The following is a 24440-nucleotide window of genomic DNA, read 5'->3' as shown; positions in this document are numbered from 1 at the left end:
AATGATTAAGGATTTCTAATAGTATTTTGCTGACATCTAGTGGCCAAGCTTACAATTTGCAACCAAGCCGCTCTTTACCGTGTTAAATGGGTTAGACATATTTTTGAGATCTTCTTAATGCTTGTGGGGGCACAATTGGAAATGTATTTGACTGCGCTGCCTCACCACCTTTGTTGTTGGGGCAGAACTTTCGGTTTGACAGCAACCCACCATCATAAAGGACAGGGGCCATCAAGTTAACTGAGTTATCATGAACTGGAAGAGCAGTTTACTTCAAAATTAGAGCTTGCAAAATGTGTCACTTTAAAAAAAGAAAATATACAACTAACTATTTAGTAAGCGACGCCAAGTTTATAACATAATAATCGCCAAATGGCGTTCTTGTATTTAGACTTTTTCTGATAATTAAAAGCGTGTGTGATTTGCAATATCATATTGTTCCGCGCTAAATGGTTTTATTTTGATAGTTTTTACTTTCTTAGATTCTGACTAACTTGGCACTGGTGCGTCTGGTGCACACATCATTTCTACGTCACATCCGGTGAGAGGTGTCTTTTTTTGTTTTCCCGTATCCGCCATTTCAGTTTTTGAAGTTAGTTGTCATCGGTTGCTGGATTGTAGCTGAAATTCTGTCGTTTAAACGGATTGTATGGTTATTAGAGCTTAATTCCGCTCATAAACCGAATAAGAGTCCTTTTTATTTCGAAGTTGTGGTTCTATAGCGGCAAATTGATGTCCAGACGGCCAGCTGCGGATGTCGCCTGTTTACTAAACGTGCTCTAGGCGCTAAAGTTTTTGTATGAGTTGAAGGCTTTGCTTGTGGATAACGGGAGGGAGAGAAGGGAAGGCCCGGTGAAGCCTCGGCTTTGGAGTGGTTATCATGGCCGGAAATTTTGACGCTGAGGACCGTGGTAGCTGGTACTGGGGTCGGTTAAGCAGGCAGGAGGCTGTGTCTCTGTTGCAGGGGCAGAGGCACGGCGTGTTTCTGGTCCGGGACTCCATCACCAGCCCCGGTGACTACGTGCTCTCGGTATCTGAGAACTCCAAAGTCTCGCATTACATAATTAACAGCATCAGCAACAACCGACAATCCGGTCCAGGTAAGATAACAGAGTGGTTTGGAGGGCCTCGGTATTATGGAGATGCTGATGTGACTATTCTTGCATGACTTGCACCAGAGGTGCGCAATATTGCCTTTCCACTCTCTTGTAATGAGAATACGGCAGGCCAGACACATTAAAACATGTGTCAATTGAATGTTGGGTTGTTACATTGCAATAGTTTCAGACCTTGCACGAGTCCTTGGACAGACAACTCACTAGATGGTACACAATACATTGGTTGAGTAAATCAGAGATTGGTGCACGTTTTTGTTATTATAATACACCCTTTAAAATGAGCCTAATTTTTCAGTTGACAATGACACACAGAGAGTTTTACATGTTCAAAAGTCTGTCATAATGCCAGGTTTTAATAGACTTTGACCAGTCGTTGTCCCCTGCCTCTGCTAGGGTTTTCCTGTCTCGGCATTCCAGACGAATATTTGGCGTATATCATGCTTTTTCAAAACTACACAGGGCTTTCATTGAAAGAAACAAAACAAATATAACAGAGGAAAGAAATGCAAAATAAGGAAACAAAAATCCTTCCTGGTCACTCTGGAAAGCACCACCATCATGCTCAGTTACATAAATAGATATGCTTCATATCTTCCAGATTTGAACATGCAAGAGCAAGTAATGAGTTGAATAAGAAATTATATATATATTTTTTCTTCCTGGACTTAAACCGGACCGTTGCACATGCTAAATATTCTGAACTTTTGCACACGCTCCCTCAACATTGTTGCACATCCTGCACTAAACCATACAGCCTTCTTTTCTCATAGTTAGACAGTTATATTGTACATATTTGTTAAGTTTATCCTGTCCTTTTATTATGAATTGTTCATTTCCTTTTATTATGTCTATATATGCACCAACCACCTAGGCAAGTTTCTTGTGTTACTTGCTTGGCTATAAATACTATTCTGACGCCTCTTCCATCCTCTCTCATTTTCAACAGTTTTGGCTCATCCGAGGTTTCGTATCGGTGATCAGGAGTTTGACGCTCTCCCTGCTTTGCTAGAGTTCTACAAAATCCACTACTTGGACACCACCACCTTAATAGAGCCCATTAACAAGTCCAAACACACGTCCTTCATCAGCATCGGCCCCGGTGGTCCCCCCCCTCGCCTGGAAGACGAGTATGTCCGAGCACTTTTCGATTTTCCCGGCAATGACGAGGAGGATCTCCCATTTAGGAAGGGCGATATTCTCAGAGTTCTGGAGAAGCCAGAGGAGCAGTGGTGGAACGCCCAGAACTCTGAAGGCCGGGCGGGGATGATCCCAGTGCCATACGTGGAGAAGTACAGACCAGCGTCTCCGAGTTCGGTGGCAGGGCCCGGCGTTCCCGGGGGGCCGCCGGGAGGAATGGGAATGCTAGGGAACTCTGATGGCTCTGCAGCACAGTCCGGCCCTCCGTTACTGGGAGACCCCAGCCAGTACGCCCAGCCCACCCCCCTCCCAAATCTTCAGAATGGACCTGTCTATGCCAGGGCCATACAGAAGAGGGTGCCTAATGCCTACGACAAGACTGCCCTGGCCTTAGAGGTAAATATGGACGTGTTTGTGTGTGGTGTTTTTTTTCCTGACTCTATGCATCAACTTAACTTGTGCTAGAGGAAAGGAGACAGTTCGTGAAGAAGGATGTAGGACCAGCCCTTTAAGCCTGTCAAGGCTGAGCTCACATTCTTTTGCTTTCTTTTTCCTTTACTACAAAACATAGTATATGTTGAGCAGGGTGAATAGAAATCATCAAGGTCAGAAAGTGCACTGTCAGATCTCTCTGTATTTTCTAAAGCTGTTCATTTAATATCTCTTCTGCAGCAACCAGTCCAGTGACAGTAAATAAACATTTACATAAAGTCTGCACAACATTTTTATTAGCTCATTGGCTTCATCTCTGGAGTAGAAAGAGATAATTTTAACATATTATGGTGCCCCAATATGAAAACTGCCATTAAGCTTTGCTCCTTGCCCACGGGGGCTGGGCTTTTAAACTGTCCGGAAGCGAGAGCGGGGCTCCCATGGAGCAGGTCGTTGGGGGAAGGAAATAGTTTGTGTTTGGGAACAGGACCATTTCCTCTGGTCTCTGTGAAGCCAGGAGTCAAGCTGAGCCAGGAGTGGGACCCGGGTGCAGACTAGTCGGTGTATGCTCTTGTCTCTCCTGCCCTGCTGGACTATAGTAAGATATATATACTATATACTAGTAAGACACAAATTACAGATCCATCCTTCGACTCCTCAAATCTGTGCCCCAAGTCTGCTGCTGGTTGATTTCTTTCTCCAGCTCATTTGTCAGCCAGAATAACAATTGTTTAGTTTCACTTTGCTCAGTCATATATGACCAGTTGATCCTGTGTAGGAGTTGGTTTCTGGCACTCCCACCTGTGGAGGACTTGTCTGGCTTAGACATGTGAGGCTGCGTGTTTCCTCTACTCCAGTTGGCTAGTAGTGACTCAGCAAGGTGGCACTGGACAGTTAATAATTAGCTCATGTTTCATTGTCTCCTTGTCTTAAAAAAACCCCTCTGATTGTGAAGTTTACTCCTTACCTGTGGTAAATTAGCTAACTTATATCATGCATTGGTTTAATTATATTGTGTTTGTCCTTGCCGCATCTGTCGTCTTAATAACACTGCAAAGTCCATAACGCTGAATCCCTGTTTCATGTGGTTATATGTATTAATTAGGGTTCAAATATATGTTTTATAACGACGTTGGAACACATGTGTGAAATTACTTTGAAGTTGCTATTGAGAAAAAAGGTTTGAACCCGTGAATTGCCGCTTGTGGCTATATTGCGGTTTCTTGTTTTTGAAGTTTTGAGACACAAAACATTTCAGCACCATAAAGCTGTGGCAGTGGTTATAGGCCATTGGACTAAAGCTCTGTTTTCAGTCTTTGTGAAGATTCCAGTCCATGCATATAGTTGATAATGATACAGGCGTTGGAGCTTATAACACTTGTGCAATTTTAATCAATCCACTTCCATAGCCCAGGAACAAAGTAGGAGGCGACGATCAATCATTAGTGATGAATCTGCAGATTATTTTCTTGATTAACGATTGTTTGTATTATGAAATGTCACAAAAATGTGGGAAAAAAATATCCATCACACTTTCCTAAAGTGAAGTCTTTCTAAGGGTGAAGTCTTTGAGCCACAATTTGTTTCCAACCAACAGTCCCGAGACATTCAGTATGCAATCATAATAACCAGAGAAAGGAAGTACATTTAAGGAGCTGGAACAAGGTTACGTTTGGCATTGTTGCTTTGAAATTGACCTAAACGGTTAATCAGTTACCAAAAGACTGAGGCTTATACTGTTCACTTTTTGGACGAACTTTCTCAAAGACGTGTTGCTTTAACTTTGTGGTAATTTAGAGGCCATAGCTTAAGGTTGTGCTGTATTGATTTGCATCTTAATGGTTTTTATGGTATTTTGCCCTCTATACTATAGGGAGCCAAAATGGCACCAACACCTTACAGTGGGTTGGCTGGGACTAGTATTCAAATGGCTGTGACCTGTTACATAATAATGAGAAAGTCTTCGTGCTTTTCACTATGTAGACACATCGGCACCTCTATTTAAAGAATCCTAAATGTAATGCCTAGAGATGCCTAGTCAATCCTAAGGACATTTTGAATGCATCAATACTTGCTGTACAGAGCCATTGCTAATCCTTTGCTCATCCTTTCTTCACTGTGCTTTGGGGACACCTTTTTGTGGAAAACACCAATTTTTGCTTTGTTAAAAAAACAGTTTTCTAACACAATGTGACCTACAAAACACACAAACGAACAGCAGCCAGCAGTTTAAATTAATGATATCCACAAGCTACAGCAAAGCATCAAGCAGAGTCACTGGTTACTTGTGAGTTGAGACTGTTGTAATTTTCAAAGTCATGTTTGAAGAAAAGAGGCCAAATATTTTCTGGCTTCAGGTTCTCAAATGTGAATAGTTGTTATTCTCTGTCAGATAGCAAATTAAATATGTTTGGGTTTTGGACTGTTAGAGACCAAAGAGATCAAAATGAAAACAATTGCACACTCTTCTCTCCAGTACACCATGCTTTATTCAAACGTTTCGGGCTATCTCGCCTTCTTTAGGATGGTGTCTGATGTGGTTTCTGTTTCCATTTTCCTTATATACAGCCCATTGATCAGTCCTGTGACTTATGAATTGCCATACCTAGGACGTATACAAAACTACATAATCAATATCTTTTTATATCTTATTTTAAGTCCTAGAGGATTTAGAAATTTACAACAAAAATGTAAATGCAAAACATAGATTGTTACAAATGACCAACTTTTAAGAATATTCTTAAGCGGGTGCCTGGGTAGAAACCTGGTAGAGCGCGCCCACATACAGAGGCTCAGTCCTCGATGCAACAGCCGCAGGTGTAAGTCCAACCTGCGTCCCTTTGCAGCATGCAAAGGCTTTTTTTTTTATATATATTTGTATATATTTAATATACAATGTTCTGAATGCAACTCTTTCATTTTTCCTTTTTTAAAACTCAAAATAATAAAACCTAAAATGGTTATGGATGACCAGAACTTGTTTTTAAGAATAATTTTATATTTTTATAAACATGTTCATCTTCAACAAATGACTAATCCCAAAGACTGCAGATTAGTCTATAATGAAAATTAGTGTTGCGTACAAAACAATTTGGATTATACTAAATACTAAAAGAACCCATTAAAGGAAATGCAGAGCCATTTAACTGTCGAACATACCTAATTGCTTATCTACTTTGAAGTGTGCACTGTTCAGCTGCATTAGGTGCAAAAAAGAATACTAAAACTGCCTCAGCAACAGGAAAAAATCCTTGATTGAGTCGATGCTGTCAGTTACACATTGATTTAACACAAGGAAGATTGTCTTGGCTGGTAACGGGTCATCAAACTGATACTATGTGCCCTGGAGGAGTGTCGGAGTGTAAGCTTCAAGCGTGCGCACGCCACTTTAACCCTTGACTATCTAGTCGTCGCACACATTAACGTGAACTTTGGAACTGTCTGTTAGTCCTTGTTTGCTCAGTTCCAGTCACACAGGCACAACCCCTGCTCTCCCTGACCAAATTTAATCGTACTTGCTTGCACCTGTCAGTATGGCTTCAACTAATGTTTAGTGTTTTGGAGATTTATTTTTTATTACAGTTTTGCGTATCTGCTAGTCATTTAGTCTATAGAGACTAAAGAAAAGAAATGTGTGAAAATGCCTAGCACAAATTCCCAGAATCCAAGATCCAACAGTCCTAAACATAGTCAGTGATATAAAAGCAAAAGGAAAATCCTCATATCTTTGGAACTGTAACCGGTGGATATTTGGCATTTCTGCAGTGGATACAATACAGTGGATTCGAGAGGATACAGGGTTATCAGTATTTTTATTATTTTCTAGTGATCATAAGAAATATTGTCCTTTCAACTGTCACATAATGACTCCTTGCTGCTGAACTCTCTCACTCCTTTTGGTCTCTCCCCCTCCCTCCCCAGGTGGGCGATATGGTGAAGGTGACCAAAATAAATGTGAACGGCCAGTGGGAGGGTGAATGTAAAGGCAAACGTGGCCACTTTCCCTTCACACACGTCAAACTGCTGGACCAGCACAACGCCGAGGATGAACTCAGCTGAGAGTGGACAGCCAGGCCGCAACCTGGACACTAGTATTAGACCCTTCCTCACCCCTCCCTGCCTCCCTTCCAACTTATTCCACACGATCACCTGCTCCCCTCACGTCTGCTGCAGCTTTGACCCAAGTACAGTTTCAGAGAATCACTGAGAACAAAACAAACACGCCCTTGTATCCCACACACCCTCCATTTCTACCCCTCTGAATAATCATGCCAACCCTTCACCACCACCTGACAAACTTAAAAAAGGGTCATATACGCTACAGTCAAACTAGAAACTGTATCTCCTGTTCTATGGATGTGGCAACACCCTTAAGATTCTCCCCTCGTCATGTCCCTGCCGTGGACACGTTATCAACGCTCACTCCTCAGGAGACTCCTCGCAGCAGAGCTCAACCACTTCCTCTTCCTGTGTTGGAGCCAGTAGTTAACTCTACCCAGTGCTGTCTCATTTTTCATCCTCGTCTTCATCCGTCACCATGGTTACAGCAGTGTTGGATCACTGGTGCTGCATTCATGTCAGATGGGAATACAGTAACAAGTTGAAGGGTAACGACACCTTTTTCATGTGTCATGTCTTGTTTAAAGCTGCATCATTGAATTTATTTTTATGAAATTTGACAATTTTAGACATATGCTCATTCAATGTTTTACCAAGAGTTCCATGAGGAGATTGATACTACTCTATGTCTGTACGGTAGATATGAAGCTACCGCCAGCAACTGATTAGCGTGGGGGGGAAACTGCTAGCCTAGCTGTAGGTGAATATAACAAAATGCGCTTACAAGATCCTCTGAAGTTAAAACTACTTGAAACATTCTATTTTGTTTGTTTAATTCCTAGACAAACTGAAGTTTGAAAATACAATTTTATAGAGATTATATGCTGGACTATTTATTGGCTGGGATCAGTTGTCAGACAGCCAGCACCCGGCCAAGCAATAGTCCAGCACATAATGTGTGTCTTTACGTTTGCTGTAACTCAGCTGGTGGGCAGATATATTTACATTCGGACAAAGTCAGGCTAGGTGTTTCCCCCGTACTTCCAGGCTTTACGCTAAGATTAGTTATTTCCTACTATTATATTTACTGTAGTCTGGGTCGACAACGGTTAATTTACCGGATAGTTCCAGCAACTTCGGACGCTGCGCCTGATGTCTTGCGCTTTCCGCTTTCTTTTTGTTGCATTTCATTCTTAACTCTGGTCGTTTCGAGGACGCTAAAAAAGGCCAGTTTTAAAGAAAATTTGGATTTTGCAACAAGGCACACCTGCTTGGTTCTTTTGGGAAATGATTATAAAGATTTACAAAGAATACGGTTACGGCATTTACTCTAACTGGGTCGTTTTGGGGCCAATTGCGATACACTGTTAAGCGCTAATTATGTATAACCATGTAAGTTACTGTGTTGTGTGACCAGTTAACGTCATTTAATATTGTATGTGGCATTTTCTTTAGAGGGATGCAAATGTTCCACTAAAACAAGTTCCTTCCCCCAGCCATCTTACAGATCTCCCTCTTGTGCAACCAAAGATTTGCGCCGCCCACGACGATTGTGATTGGTTTGAACAAATGAAAACCAGGAGTGTATGTGTAGAGGGGCCAGACCTTCCTCCAGCGCACTGGGAGATAGGTCTAGCAATTGATCTTCTCATCTAACACGGCCAGAAAGTGAATAAGCGTATTCCCCAACTATTCTTTTAATTCTAGCCTGCTTGTTTCACACGTACAGTGCATTTGTGTAGTTAGTGATGAATTTGAGCTCAACTTGCAGTGTCAGCTACACAGACGACAGTTATCTGCTCACACTTGCCATAGCAGCATTCTGTTTTCTACATTTTCCCATCATTTGTCCAAACGGGTATCTGATTGGTGTTCATGTCTTCATTCAGGAAAGTAAAGACATAGGTGTCCCAACAACTATTTAATTCTAAAATGTTGATGGTGGGGTTTTTATTGGCGGGAGTTTACACAAAACATTTACAACTCCAAAACTTAACTGAACAGTATTCTCTGGCAGAGTGTTTTTTAGTTAAACGCTTGCATCTACCATTTTTCTTATTGGACATGAATGCAGCATTATGACAAGGTAACCCAGGCAGCGAGTGACGAGATCAGCAAGACTCAAATCCATCAGCAGCATTTTATCACTGGGAAGATTTAACAGGAATATTGTGTCTCACAAAGAAATGAAAGAGCCAAATGAACTGGAGGTGTACAGTTCTCCTCAAGGAGCGGACCAAGGACCAGTCCAGCACCCACCCAACCCCTCCATACCAAATATCAAATGGAGAAAATAAAACGAGAGTGAAGACCAGCAGCAACTTTATGTAGTTGGAGCCATAGAGCAGTCCCCAGCAGAGAACCTGAGAAACTTTAAGACAATTGTTGAGGTGAGGAGAAAGGCAACACTACATTCATCCTCTCCACACCTTCCACCTAGGCTCACCTCAGCCCCATCCCCCCCTGACCAAGTACCACCAAGTAGTCTTTTGTAAGAAAAAGAAAAAAAGAACATATTGTTATGAAATGATGTACTATGTGATTATCATTACATGCTATAATATTGTTTTTTTGTTTGTTTGCGTCTTTGTAGTTTTCTTCACAGCTGATTTTTGTCTGAGAGGAGTGATGTCAGCGTTTTACTGCTGCATGTTGGGAGGGAGCCTTGGGTAGCTGGTGCAAAATGGATAAACTGACATCTGTTGGCCCCCCACCCTCACAAGGCCACGTGTGTTCCCATACATAAGGCATGTACATGAATGAAGTTGTACAGAGTGAATGTAGACTGCCCACTATGTTAGTTAGTACTGTCTCCTCATATGAGTGCTCTGCATTCAGCTCACTAAATATACCTTAGAAAACAGACTGCTCTGTGTTCAAATCTTGTCAATTGTGTCCAAGAAAAGAGAAAGTTGTATTATTTGGGACCTGCCCTTTTTTGTTTTATACCTTTTTCAATAATCTTACTGCCACCTTGCACCGCTTTGTTCTTTTAATCTGATCAGCCTGCATTTCCTTTGTGCTTCCTCACTTAATCCTCTGCCATTGTTTATTTAAAGCCTTGTCCACTGATGATGCCCAAGTCAACATGGACTTTTTATGTCACTGTTTTCCCCCTTGAAGAGGTTGTTTTCTGTTGAGATTGAATCATTCTATTTGTTGAAACCTGACAATCATCACCCTCGTACATCATAATGCAGACTGGTTTAGACTGAAGGAGGCTGGCTACATTAGATCTTTGCCAGTGTTGAGCCACTTTGAATTTAGGTTGTGAGAACTCTGGCGCTGTCCAAGCACAGGGGTTCCTCTCAGATTTCACAATACAATATTTCTGTCCAGCACACCATGTCCCCTTTAGGTGGCACTATAACAGCATTAAGAAAGATGTCCTTCTGAAAGGATAATCTGCCACTATAAGATTAAAGGAGATGACGTTTGATTTTTAATAGAATGCACTTACTGCTTTTACACAAAGTTTGCATTATACATCCTCCTTTTTTAAGGTTATCAATTATCCTGGATTGCTCCCACTCATTAGTTCCCATGCTCATATAGCTTTGACAACCTCTTTCCTGCTCTCACATTTTATTTTCAAATTGGCCGTCTTCCAAACCTGCTTAAAATTTGCTATATAAAAATATTTGGTTGACGACTTCTAGAAATCTGGCCACGGAAAGAAACATTTGTTTTCTGCCAGCTTTTGACACAGTCCATTTTTTATCTGTAGTTTTGATCAAATCAAGTGTTTTTGTCACTCGCACTACACAAGGCCGGTGCTTAGCTAACAGAATCATTATCTGATAAATTGCGACGCCAATGAAGCCACCAAGAAGTATTTTTTTTCTTCAGTAGCCCTGCATGAAGTCATTCGTTTCCTTTCATCCAAAAGTAAGGGATGGCAAAATGCCAGTGGAAATTGTGTTAATATCAAAATGTGCCATTTTATTATAACACTATATTCTTTAAAGACAATTGAAATTACCTTTTTATTTTCTGTAGCATGTAATGTGTTAATATACTAGTAAATAAAGTCAAACCCATGACAATTAATTTGTTTTGACTATTTTGTATGTTTGTGAAAACAATGAGCAAAGAAGCTTAACATAGCGTATCAAAACCACTTCAGAAATACAGGGGAGATATTCAATAAATGTTTCAATGCTATACAATTCATGAACAAAAACCCTTTTTCATTCATGCTGCACATGGCAGTTGCCTAGCTACAGAAATTACCGCCATTCTTATTACCATGGGGTATTTTTAGTAGCAATGTATGAAGCTGTGTAACTAATGTCAATGTACAGGAGGAATATATCCAAACAACTTCTATGCATCCGCCTACTAAAGCTGTGCAGCCAGCAAGAAAACTGCCATTAGATATGGTCTAGTAGTAGATATCTCATATTTTTCTAACTGCATTGATTCACATTTTGGCAATCACCAACAAAATTACTTCAACATACAATCAAAAGCTTTAACTACAGGAATTCAATTACAATTGACTCACTGCTCTATTATACAGAAATGGCTGAGAAAAAGTGTCTTTTTATGCTAATTTAATGGCAAAAGGCAACTTTGCATTGAAAACATTTGTTTTAACATGTCTATTTTTTCAATCCCCTTACCTTTTACTTAACTGTTCTATTACTTGACAGTGTTTTTGTTGTAATGTCATAAGAGATATGTGAATTACATAATTATCGATTAAAAGGCACTCAAAAGGTTAACCTAAAGTTATCTATTGATATATATTTTGAGAAGTAATTATAGAAACATCAGTCAGCACCCCAATAATGGAGGTCAATATTTAATTTGTGCTGCTTAACATTTTCTGTTGAGTTTTCCAAATATTGTTATCAATAATCTTAGATCCACTTACATGGCAACATCAAAGTTGTTGGTTATACATTTTTCTTCTGAAACAATCCTCAAATTAGTCTTCATAACAGTTTAAATAAGCTACTCTAACCAACTAACCTATATAAGCAACCCATATTTTCCTTTGTCATGCTAGTATAACAAGTATAACATTGCTTTTTGTCTATTTTCTCTTTTGTCTTTCTTGTCTTGTAAAGAAGACTCTAGGCATTGTCACATGAATGTATGATATTTGTCTGTTAACAATGCTGTTTGTGTATACTTACATATTATGTACTGACATATTATGATTCAGTGTCCTGATGTACTTGAAAAATCAGAATCAGCTTTAATGGCCAAGCAAGTGTCAACATACAAAGAATTTGACTCGGGTTTTTGTTGCTCTCAGTCTCAACATACTTGCACAGAAATAGACATATGACTACTGTGTAAAGATATCCGTTTGTATATATATATAAAAAAAATGTGTATTACACACAGAGACCACATATGCATACACATATGTACACACATTGTAAAGAGGAATACAATAGTACAATGAAAAGTTGCAAATGTTGCTGGAATAAATAAATAATTATTAAAATAACAGGCTGCTTACATATCTGAGGTAGGTGGATATAACTGTATATACAGTGTATATTTGACAGATATTTAAGGAACAATTGTTGATAGATACATGTATATTACATTGGAGTAATTATTTCCTGTAATATAACGCCTGGAGAGATACAGTCCCTAGAGGGTTTTTACACGTTTTTTTGTTTATATTACATTGCTAATTATACGTATATTGTACCTTTAAATTTTTTTATTTGTATGAATGTAAAATATGTAAATAAAAAAAACAATCAATATGATAGAAACATACAATGACTGTACATGCAATGTACAAAAAATGCATTTAGTGTTTTTTACTCTAAATGAGCTTGCAGAGATTCTGACCTTACAAAAATAAAAATTACTGGAGGGGAGGTATCAGAGCTGGTGATTCATGTGCAGTACTCGGATGAGGCAGGTCGCCATCTTTACTCCATCCCAGCACATCGCTGCCGGTGGGGCGGAACACCACTCATCGACCCAGTTGATTTCTAGGAACCACCGATAGACCTTCACTAAAGATTTGTCACTTTGATTAGTTCGTCACTCTACCTGCATCTCGATACACAATGGGAGAGCGAGAGGACCTAGTTTATCAGGCAAAGCTCGCCGAGCAAGCAGAGAGATATGACGGTAAGACACACTTTTAGGGCTGCAAGGAGGGAGACATGTTCGCCGCAGGGATTTTGTTCTGCGAGCTCTCTCACGTTAACGAAGCAGTGCTCAATAGCCGCGGCTAACTAGAGAGCTAACGTGACTACGGCCGTCGTATTTCAGCTAACTAGTCATTGACATGGCATATGGCTCCGTGTTGGAAGAAACTGATGCGACATTAAAACAAAAACAAATGTCAACGTCTCTGTGGTTAAGGGAAAGTGTACTGATGTGACTGACAGTGGCTAGCGTTAGCGAAGGGGCCACAACAAAATGGCGGATTACTGGAGCTGGGTAGATGCTAGATCGCATCCGATACAAGTGTCGACCTCGACATGGGCTGCGCATGCGTCAACACTTCAACACCATCCTACTGACGTTACTGCACTCTTGGTTGCCGATGTAGTTAATATTTTTTCGCAAATTTTCAAATCACATTCCTGTTGGAATATGTTCGATTGTGTTGTTTTTTAACTGGAAGTGTTCACGTTGTACGTGTATCGGGTGCGATCTAGCATCTACTAAGAGTTGCTCCCCTGCACCATGCTATTGCTGGCTGTAGCTTAGCTACTGACCGGTTAGTTAAGCAACACCCACTGACATCTGTCTATGTACGCACAATAACGTACCAGGTTTTTGCGTGATTCTGTCACCGTTGTTAGCCAACTTTCACATTAGCGTGGCGTTAGCTGAATTGCACGTTATTTATTGGTCATATGCACAACGATTACAGAAGCTTTGCCACTGCAAATCCTAGTTTTCTGCCTCCCTCCAACAACTGCTAACGTTAATTAAATTACTAAATGAAAAATAATGTGGCTATAAATGAGAATCTACGACATAAAATAAAGCTTCAGTGTATATGAACATCATAAAATGTGAAATAAGGTAATATACATTTGTGAAAGACAGTAATTGCAAATTATTTAGCTGAATTTATACAGGAATGTGGTACATGTAACGTATTGCACAATGAAAATGATATATATTTATAACGTTACGTAAAAATATATAAAGATAAAGGTTAGCTAGCTACTTAAAGCTTGCTGTGTGTTAGCAGTGAGCGGGAGGGCAGCTGTTCACTCGTCGGGGTGTTCCCCTGCAAGCAGGCTATACGGATCAATTGGCGAAAATGACTCCCTCTTCCTCTCTCTGGTACACTCTGTCAGATTGTCATACCATTACAGGCCTCGTTGAGGCTGTTTTTAGACGGAGCCTTTGCCACTGGTCATACGTTGCCCAGTAACGTTAAGTGAATGTGCCATGACTCATTCACGGGTTTTGGACAGAGTGTATTTACAGAGTGATGTAGGGTTTACTGTCTGAAAGGTAACCTTGCTGGAATGTAGTCGATTCATATTGTTATTCTCCAGTAGGTTATCTGTGCATTTATAAAGAGCTTCATAGATTGATGTGGAAGAAGTCAAATATTAGCTAATTATTATAAGCCATCCACTCACAGATTCAGAGAGAATCTAGCTTGCACGTTTGAACCATTCAATGATCACTAATGATGCCATACAATTCAACCATACTTTTAACCTGAGAAGTTTATTAGCTACATATCAATGAAATGAGAAATTGTTTAATGTGTGTGTTGTCCCTTAGCCAGAAGAAACTTACTGGAATGAAATCTGACCCCCTCTTTTTTATGTCTTCTTAATCATTAAAACCGGTAATGGGGTATAATGGCAATGTCCTCATAGATATCTATCTATCTATCTATCTATCTATCTATCTGTGTGTGTGTGTGTGTGTGTGTGTGTGTGTGTGTGTGTGTGTGTGTGTGTGTGTGTGTGTGTGTGTGTGTGTGTGTGTGTGTGTGTGTGTGAATGAATGGAATTTAATCAGAATTGATGAAGTTAATTTAATTTTAGAGGGCTGTTTGTGCAAGATACTATATTTTTTGATGTGATTTATGTATGCAGTGCATTTGTAATTTAGCTAATAAAGCCCACAGCATGACATTTTGACATAATTGTACTTTTGAACAAATACGCAATACCCTTAATGCAGTGGGTAGGCTATACCCACACTGGTCATCAAAACAATATAACGGTATAAAAATGCAAAATTCACCTCATATTTAGAACATTATTATAACCACAAAGCGTCGGTATCTGAAGTGTTGGGGAACTGTGTGTGAGAGCCGAGTCGAGGCATCTTCAGAACACTTTTTTTTCTTTTGAATATTAAGTACAGGCCCTTTTTAATAAATTTAGGGTACTTTAGCCATCAGTGGTACTAGGCTACACTAACGGCACAGAGTTGTCACTACTGACAAACACATTTTTAAGTGCTGCTGATAGTTGAAAGCTGCATTTGAATTATATTTTGTTAATGCTAGAGAGGCTGTCCGAGTCTGGTCCAAACATTCCTACCACACATTGAGCAAGCCAGGAGCAGGGAAATGGTCTTCAACATAGGCTAATCGCTCAAGGCGAGTACACACTGTCAGTGTAAGTCCACTAAAGGGGCTTGTTTTTTGCCAATGACAGACTCCGATTCTTAGTAGTAGTGTTGAACAGGAATATTGAAAGTCAGAGGAAATAAAATGTTTTTCTTTACCCTACGCTTGCTCTGTTTGTTATTGTGTCTAACCAAGCGTCGCTGACAGAGAATTCTCCCTCTGAACTCTTGCAAGAGGTGGCTTAAATCCAAATTGTAGTAATTGGCTGAATCTTTAGCCAGGACGTGGAAAATGTTTTACATAACACTTAAGCTACCAAAAACAAGCACTGTTAGTGGACTTACATTGACGGTTGACAATCGCCCAGAGCGATTACATTGCAGCTTGTTTTCGTGGCTGCCATCTGCAGGGCTCTCGGTTAAAGGAGAATTCCGGTCAATTTCAACTCGTAGGTCTTTTTTTTTTCTCTCTCTAAATCTAGACTGCACCGATTGTTTTCATTTGTCTTGCTACTGACCGCACTATACATTTAAAAATAACAGAACTACATGTTAAAAGTGACCGGAATATTCCTGTAATTCTAGACCAATTTAAAAAAAATTTTGTCCCCATTAGTTACTAAGGCACCAAAACTCAAATAAGGTGCAGGTTAAAAAATACAAATGCTTGCCTTTCAACTTTCAACATTTACTCTAAACACCCTTTGTCATTTCAAAGCTAAAACCTGTTTTGTATATTCTGTAAACTGTAAATTATCTGATGGCACAAGATCCTGACGCCTGGACACTTCATATATAATGCAAGTTTTTTCCCAAAAGTCATGGATTTGTGAAGCATTTGTATTTGCTTTCATGTCTGTAATGCATGTGGTTAAATTACAATATTGTAAAGTATGTGGAAATGGCATACTACTGCTGGTTGCCTGAATATATTTTAAACTCTGTTTGCCACTTGAAAGGGAATTGATGCTTTAGTTTGAAAAGCTCAGACATTAAATCTCAAGTTTTAGTCAGACATGATGAGAAAATTCACAGCTAGTTTTTAGTGTCTTCTCTCAAGATGTTAGGCTGATGTGAAATATTATTTGAATTTAATATCTGAGGACTGTTACATGTGTCTCCCCAACAGAGATGGTGGTGTCTATGAAGAACGTGGCAGGCATGGATGTGGAGCTCACAGTGGAGGAGAGGAACCTACTATCAGTGGCCTACAAGAATGTGATTGGAGCTCGGAGAGCCTCCTGGAGAATAATTAGCAGTATTGAACAGAGGGAAGAGAACAAGGGCGGAGAAGAGAAACTGAAGATGATCCGGGAATACAGGCAAACGGTAAAGTGCTCAGCCAAGGCTCATAAACAAGCTTAGCTTTTGTATTTAGATAGTCTGTCAGGAATAAGGTTGGGCATCGAGAATCAATTCCTACTTGGAATCATTTTAAAAATTACGATTTTAGTAGAATTGTTTCGTTGGAATCGTTCAGAATGGTTTGGAGGATTTGGATTGAAATTTAACATGCACAAGTTTTGGTTCCCGTAGCGGCAGGCGCTTGTGTTGCAGCCATGGAGCACAGTAAATGTCGCGCTGTTGTGGTTTTATTTTTACGTTGAAAAAGCCCTGTAAAACTGCAACCCACCATTGAATCAAAATAAAACCTTCCTCTTACTTTTGAAATAAGCATGTGACACGCTTCAACTCCACCCCTCAAAGAATCGGAATCGAAAGGAAGAATTGGAATCAGAATTTGTTAAAATCCAAACAATGCCCAACCGTACTCAGGAACACTAACATGGATTCTTATCCATGTCCCATTGTCCCAACGATGATATACAGTATACCATTTCAAAGTATCTCAGATTTGCTGTGCAAATGTGAGATCACTAAGTGATATAAATGATACACACTATAAGCAGCTACTGGACAGACTGTGTCTGAGTCATAGTTGGCAAAATCCTACACTCTCTTGCTTTTGTGAAAAGGTAATAAGAGCTGGCTGTTAATCTGGGAGAGGCCAGAGTGTGTCAGAGAGATGGGAAAGGCAGTTGGGCTGCAGTCAATGATCTAATTGGATTCAGAGATGGGTATTCCTGCTGTGTACCATCATTTCTTTTGTCGTTCTCTATCTCCCTTGGAGAACATGTTTGTTACAGGTTATTAGCACTGGGCAGATATAGTCCTTAAAAAGACACAGGCAGCTACAGTGGATGTGTGCGTACATGGACGTAGTCATGCGTTTGTTGGCACATACAGCCCACGCAGTTACACGTTTGACCCTCAGAAACATAAGCAGATGACAAAATTTACTTTACATAGACTTTGTACCCACACACAGCAAGAAGGTATGATTTGGACTTAGAGGAGAACTTGTGGAAAATGTTTTGCTGATTGAACAATCATCCTTATTTTGTTTGTTTGGTGGCAGGTTGAGAAGGAGCTGAAGTCAATCTGTGGTGACATTCTGGACGCACTGGAAAGGCACCTACTCCCCTCTGCTGTCATGGGAGAGTCGAAGGTCTTCTACAACAAAATGTAAGAGCTTTGTGGTCTCACAGTAAATTAGTAGATGTATAAATGAACCCTGTCCAGTCTTTAAACAGAATGATGAGTGTAATCCTTTAGTGTCTCAGCACTATTTGACATAGTTGTATGATTAAATATGGAGTATTGACAAGGAAATTACAGACAGCAAAGGTCAGGATCGGGAGCTTGAAAATCATATCTGAGGAACACTTTTTTGGGGAATATTCATAGTGAAAGCTTGTATAACAAGTTGCACTGCTAGCTCCATCAAGACTGTAAACACACTAAGCATAACTATTAACTTGTCATTTTATCACACACTTAAGACAAAGGAATTACTATAGTTAATGAATGTTGTGCCCAATTTTGTTTTTCTCCAATTCCAGGAAGGGTGACTACCACAGGTACCTGGCAGAATTTGCCACTGGCAACAACAGAAAGGAGGCAGCAGAGAACAGCCTGGTGGCCTACAAAACTGCTACCGATCTAGCCATGTTGGAGCTGCCACCCACACACCCCATCCGCCTCGGTCTCGCCCTCAACTTCTCCGTCTTCTACTATGAGATCCTAAATTCTCCTGACCGCGCTTGCAGGTTACTTTTTCCGCAGTACACTTCCTCCGTTTCTCTTTAGTTTCATCAACAATGGTAAAGCAGAGCATAGTCTTTTATTACATAGAACCTCCCAAGATTTGATCTGAACTTGTTTTTAAGGATTCAAAGTGTTGGAGCCCTGACTATGAAGACTCTAGGTTCAATCTTTTAGTGTTTTTTTCTACCTTCACTAATCTTCCCCAGTTCCCATGCATGACTAGAGGTTCTTGAAGAATTGACTGACTTGATACACACAATTTCTGATAATATGGAATGTATTTTTCCACCTTGTCTCATTGGGGTTGGCTCGCCAAATAACCAGTAAAATGTTGAGTGTGAATACATGTTTTGATACAGTTAAAGTGTGAAGTGATTTCAACAGAAGTGTGTTTGTTCAGGTTGGCAAAGGCTGCATTCGATGACGCCATCGCAGAACTGGACACACTGAATGAAGACAGCTACAAGGACTCTACGCTTATCATGCAGTTGTTACGTGACAACCTCACGCTATGGACTTCAGATATGCAAGGAGAGGGTAAGAGTCTCGTATCATGGTGTCCCCATTCATAATACTAATATAGAACAATGTACTGCATCTGCAGCCTTCCTGTTTGTCACTGCACAACCGTTTTCAACGTCCACATGCTAATACAATGATTAATTAACTCGTCTCCCGTTAGCTGCCTAAAACCTTGTAACGCTGGATTTAAAATGCGTCTTAATACTGTGAGCAACTTGATTGATGTTCGGATGTTATTTGTTCTGATAGTATTGTATTTAGATTTTTAAAAGGAACAGTAAGCCGTACATCTAAATTATGATTTTAGCTTTGTCATTGTGCGTTATATTACTGTAGTAAGAACTGCAGCTATTAGCTAAATAGGAAATCTAAATTGACGTGTTTATCACTTTGATTTCTGTTACCACTGGGCTCAAAAGGCTTTGTTTCTTACCTGGCTCTTTACACAGCTTGGTGTATTGGACTCCAGTACAATTGGTTAACAGACTCAAGTAATTAGTTGTAATTGGGTGATTTTGTCTTTACGTGTTGGGCTACGTTGTTCCAATGTCCTTTGTGTTTACTTTTACTCTGCTCTTATGCCCAAGATGAGTTAGTGTTTGGCTACTCATGCTGACGTTGTTAGAAGGTATTTGCACTTATAATGTTTGGACACTCTTAAAAGGCTACGATGGCCACGGAGGATCTGCTCCTGGCTCGTTGTGATCCAAGTGAAGGCATGGTGATTTTTCTAATCTTTAGATGTTCGTTTGACAGAACTAGGGGGGGGAATCTGGTTGTTGAAGGTTGGAGAAAGTGAAAAGTTAAGCCATGACCTAAAAAGCCACACTGACATCAGCCTAAATGTTCAGGGGACCGGGATCATGCTGCTCACAGTTTGCATGTCCAGCTACAGACTTGTTTTTTTACAGAATGTCTGTCTTACTGTTGTACATGTGGCTGAGCTGAATCGGCCCTCTTGAGCTAAAAGTCATAACCATTCTACCTCCCTAACACAGATGATCTGCTTTCCCCAGCCAATATTGTGATTTTAATTGTGATTCGTTTATATAGACTAAACTACACTGGAATAAATAACTACTAAACTACAGATAGACAAATGTAGTTGCAAGTTCAAAGAAAACTTGCCTAGTTTATATTATGGAAAAAGTGACCTGTTCTCACATTTATTTAGATATTACCAGTGGTATATGTGACATTCTAAAAGTGGTGTTTTATAAATTAAAAACACTTAGTTGAACAGTTAAAAAGTAATCAAATCTGAAAATGATATGTTGCTCTTAAAAATTGACTTGGGAGATTCGGACAACTCAGTCAACCAGCCGTCTCATTTAAAGTCTATGTTATGTAAAAAAAAAAAAAAGACACACCACTCTGTTTATAAACAGTCAATATGTCTCTTCTACAGTTTCACCAACTCACTGAAAAATCGTAAGGCTACAGCTGAGCGCATCTGTCTTCTAAGATGCTAAATTGTCACCACCGAAAGCTGCAACTGGTTGTGACTGGAAATGTTCAAATCGCAAGAGCAGCTATTTTGTTTTACATAATTAACAATCGTGACTTTGATATGAGGAACGATAAACCGTTCAGTCCCATTTGACTGATTCTTTTTTCATTCCTGCGTTCTTTCGGGCTGTTTGTATTTGCTGTGTTGCAGAGCATCCACCGCCACCTTTTATTTCTCAGTGACTCGTCATGTCTCTTGTCTTTTTCTCATTCCCTCTGCTGTAGAGTCCTAAAGGAAACAAACCTGAAAGTTAATTTCCCATGTTAACTGTACTTTGTAAGTGTTGCTCACCCAGGCCTTGCTGTGTGTGTGGCTGCCTTTCTTCCCCTACTCAACACTAACTCACTCCTGGTTTAATAATTCCATTCCCTCACCTGTAGCTTTGTCACTTGATCATTTAGTTGGATTTTGTATTAACTAGGGGTTACATACTGTAATCTTTGATCTTCCCACCAGAGCCAGTTCAAACAGGGTTTCTTGAGTTTAGATAGTTCTGCTGATCTTGATTTATGTTTACAGAGTGTGAGATTTCTCTTAGTTGCCTCTTAAAGTTGTACGGACCTCATGTAGCAGAGGTTTCAATCATGTTATTTGCATGCTGGACTGCTTGCACACTCAGTCGAGCTCCACTGACTTCATGAGTTTTAAACACTGTTCACTCTGGGTTTTCTTTTCTTTTCACTTTTTGAGCTCTTAACTTTTCGCCTAAGTTTTCCAATTACTGTACTTGAATGAGTGGCTGTGATACACAATTTAATACCACATTTCCCTCAACTGGTGAAATTACATCTGGGTTCAGCATGCATTTTGACGGACACTTCCAACTGATAAGTAATTTATTTTAAAGATTTCCACTTGCAAAATTCCAAATCTTTCTCAGTTTAAACAGATTTTTACCTGGACTCTAGTGTATATGTTCCCATGTATCTAAGTATTTTTTTCCACTGTCAACCAGCAGTGGTGTAAAATTGTATTTTCATACATAGTAGTACAAGTACAGTATTGAGGTATTTCTTATTTTTATTTATACTACTTAAAATTTAAATGTTTTATTCAACACCATCAAACATGCATACTGCGTACTTTCACTCACCTGTTTTTGGTACAAATTCAAGTATTTTTTTTTTTTTTTCATAAAGAATGGAAAACAATGGCCCAAGCTTTCTTCCAAACTGAATTTCTTGAAGGTTTTAAATGTAAGAGTGTTTGAGTTCACGATCTCCCTGCCTCTCGGCCACCATTAGGCCGGGGAAGCTTGTTTGTGAAGAAGCAGTGCGATGAAAACCAAACACTGACCGGATGTTTTCTCTTGACCAGGGGAAGAACAAAGCAAAGAGGTACTGCAAGACGTTGAGGATGAGCCCCAGTGAGACTATGCCAGCAACAGCCAACAACCTGAGACCTTCCCTTCACCTCCTCACACTCCTCGTCCCTCCACCTGCGGCCTCCTCCATCTCTTTCCCCCCCCCCCCCCCTCTAACTCTTTTTTCCTTTCTGTGAGTCACCTTCCTCTTCCCTCCTTTATCCTTTGTTCCACCTCTGCAGCTCCATGACCCAGCAGGGCCACGGAGTTAACAATTTAATTTTTCTCTTTTTTATTTTTATATTAGTCCTTACATCATTCAAGTAAATAGCACTTAATTGAGACAGGAAATACAATGTTAGAAAGACAAATATGAAGAGAGTCCCTGGGCTTTATATATTTTTTTTTTTTTCTCTCTGGTACAAGCAGTTCTGAAAAAGTCCTTTGTTTTTCATTATTGTATTTTTGTTTGTTTTTGCTTTTTCCTTAATATTTTTATCAGTTGCTGGATGTATTGAGAATCTTTTTTCTTAATGTAATTACAGAAATTAACTTTTATTACTGATAATGTCGACTATTAGTTATGGGAGCTATTTTATCTCTGTTTTTAGTGAAATGTCATGCGAATCATTTTACCTTTTTATGGGCAATTTGGAAAACTACAAGTGCCCTTTTTGTTGACTTAGGTTTTCAGAGGAAGTTGGCCAAATTTGCGATATCCACGTGGGGCAAAAAAGTGCTTAACTTTTACACCATAGTGATTCTGTTGTCATGTTTTTGTAGTTGTCCTTGGACTGTACTTTGTGCTAAAATACTGTAACTGTGCACACATGCTGAATCGCTCAAGGTTGACTTGTCACTAGCTGGTGGTTATAATTTAAAAAGAAAAAAACAATTAAAAAAAAAAAATACATGGGAGATTTCACACTTGTGTAAAAGACAAGTCTCAATTTTGGCCCCGCTCCTCGACAGAGAGCCCTAAAATGGGAAGGATTGTCGGTGCTTGCATGAGTTAACACACTCTTTTCTGCTGCTTCTCCCCCTACTTTTTACTAAAGCTCCTCTGGCTTCAGAGGTTTTCTTTCTTTGCTGTTTCCTTTGTTTCTTTTCTTGTTTTGCTTCATTATGTGTAACTTGGAGCTGATTTGTACTACTGGATATCTGACTGGAGCCACAGACAGGGAATCTGTATCGTTCTTACTGAAACACAGCATGGAATTAACATTAAACAATCTAAATTAAACATTATTAACTGACTTGTTCCGTTTATTTGTCTTAGAAGACGTCATTGCTTAGAGTTAAGTGGAGAAGTATAATTCATGAAGAAACAAAAACAAGGGAATGGGTTAAATAACAGCCCTTGCGTTACGACCCAGCTCGTGAGGGGAAAGGGAAGAAACAAAAAACCAGGAGTCTGCAAACGAAAAAGGGCCGAGTGCTGCTTCAGACAAAGAAACAAATATAACGAAAGACTCTTAAAGTAAGAGCTAAATCACTGAACTACAGAAACAGACGGAAACAAAACCTCACTAATTAGATCAACAGTAGTGGCCACCTCTTGCTGACCCAGTAAGAGCATGCACCCCATGTAGGAGCCCCATGTAGCAGCGGCCTGGGATCGAGTCCGACCTGCGGCCATCCCACATCTCGCTCCCATTTTCACTGTCACTATCTGATAAAGGAAAACATAAATAGTCTTTAAAAAAAAAAAAAAAAAAAACTAAACCTAGTGTAACTAACACAAAATTTTGACAACTGAGACAGTTATCAGTTATAAAAACTAAAGCCTGGCTCAGTCACCCAGGTAGGTCTCACAAACAAAGTACCTCAATCATAGCTCTAAACTAATATTTGATGGTACTAACTGGTTAAGTGAGCACTCCAGCCCTGGAGTGACAATGTGACTGTATAGCAAGCGAGCTTGATTGCTCCTCCTGGATTGGAGGTGTATGCTGAGTGCCGATCCAATCAGTGTCCTCAGAGCTGCAAGCAGGAAGTGGAAGGCATCAGAGTCTTGACCTTGCAAGACCTTCCTCCACAGCGCTGCGGGGGAGGGTCTTGCGAGCCCACGCATCACTCTGGGATTGGGAGATAGACGTATGCTGCCTATTGGCATTTCTTTAAACCAAACACAATTGTCGTGCGTCATGCCAGAAGTGGAACGTTGTGGATGTAGACTACATCGGAGGAAACCTGTTGTTATGAATGTAATACATATTATTTGTAGTGCACTTTTCATTGTTAAAATCTATCCGAAAGTGCTACAGTAGCAAACAAGATGGAGCACACCGTTTGGAGATGGAACTTGCCCGTGGTGTGTGTTGTAGCTACCACTGCAGGCCATTCAAATGTGCACTACAACCTTGTTTTAATGAGTGTACATTAGCACAGTGTTTCTTCATCCAGTGACAATACTGGCTTCCCTAAACTGGATGAACCGTAGCACACAGTTGCTTCCCAGATCCCGATGTTGCCACTGGAATCTGAGATGGAAACTGTGAGCATAATCATAAATTTATATGTTCTATATATAGTGTTTGAGAGACAACTGCAATCTTAATGCCTACTGTGGTCCGGTGACCGTGTATCTGCTGCTTCTGCGTAAGCAGCTGATGGAAGCCTCTGGTGACGTGCAGGGTGAATTCGTCAACACTGACACGTTTCTGTGTGCCTGAAAAAAAGATGCTGTCACTGTATTGTGTGTTGCCAACAT

At 40.0% G+C, this 24440-nt stretch overlaps 2 protein-coding genes and 1 long non-coding RNA gene across 4 annotated transcripts; all 3 read left to right on the top strand.

Moving 5' to 3' along the window:
- Positions 1-548: 548 nt before the first annotated feature.
- crk (v-crk avian sarcoma virus CT10 oncogene homolog) lies at positions 549-6990 on the top strand. The gene is made up of 3 exons (XM_034866748.1): positions 549-1100; positions 2065-2651; positions 6609-6990. The coding sequence occupies exons 1-3, from the start codon at positions 881-883 to the stop codon at positions 6744-6746; spliced, it is 945 nt and encodes a 314-aa protein (XP_034722639.1). The 5' UTR covers positions 549-880; the 3' UTR covers positions 6747-6990.
- A 1392-nt stretch (positions 6991-8382) lies between these two features.
- LOC117941734 lies at positions 8383-9608 on the top strand. The gene is made up of 2 exons (XR_004655967.1): positions 8383-9237; positions 9340-9608. It is a non-coding gene; the product is annotated as an uncharacterized LOC117941734 (long non-coding RNA).
- A 2974-nt stretch (positions 9609-12582) lies between these two features.
- On the top strand, positions 12583-22975 carry ywhae1 (tyrosine 3-monooxygenase/tryptophan 5-monooxygenase activation protein, epsilon polypeptide 1). Of its 2 annotated transcripts, XM_034866755.1 has the most exons (7): positions 12583-12854; positions 16414-16613; positions 17704-17810; positions 18188-18394; positions 18793-18929; positions 20649-20700; positions 21742-22975. In XM_034866755.1, the coding sequence occupies exons 1-6, from the start codon at positions 12791-12793 to the stop codon at positions 20654-20656; spliced, it is 723 nt and encodes a 240-aa protein (XP_034722646.1). In that variant the 5' UTR covers positions 12583-12790; the 3' UTR covers positions 20657-20700; positions 21742-22975. The 2 variants fall into 2 exon arrangements, with proteins under 2 accessions (XP_034722646.1, XP_034722645.1); XM_034866754.1 differs by lacking the exon at positions 20649-20700.
- The last annotated feature ends 1465 nt before the right edge of the window (positions 22976-24440 follow it).

The sequence above is a fragment of the Etheostoma cragini genome, chromosome 3 (genome assembly GCF_013103735.1).
Source record: "Etheostoma cragini isolate CJK2018 chromosome 3, CSU_Ecrag_1.0, whole genome shotgun sequence".
Classification (NCBI taxonomy): Eukaryota; Metazoa; Chordata; class Actinopteri; order Perciformes; family Percidae; genus Etheostoma; species Etheostoma cragini.
The sequence above is the reverse complement of the archived record's forward strand: the minus strand, read 5'-3'. Positions and strand labels throughout refer to the sequence as shown.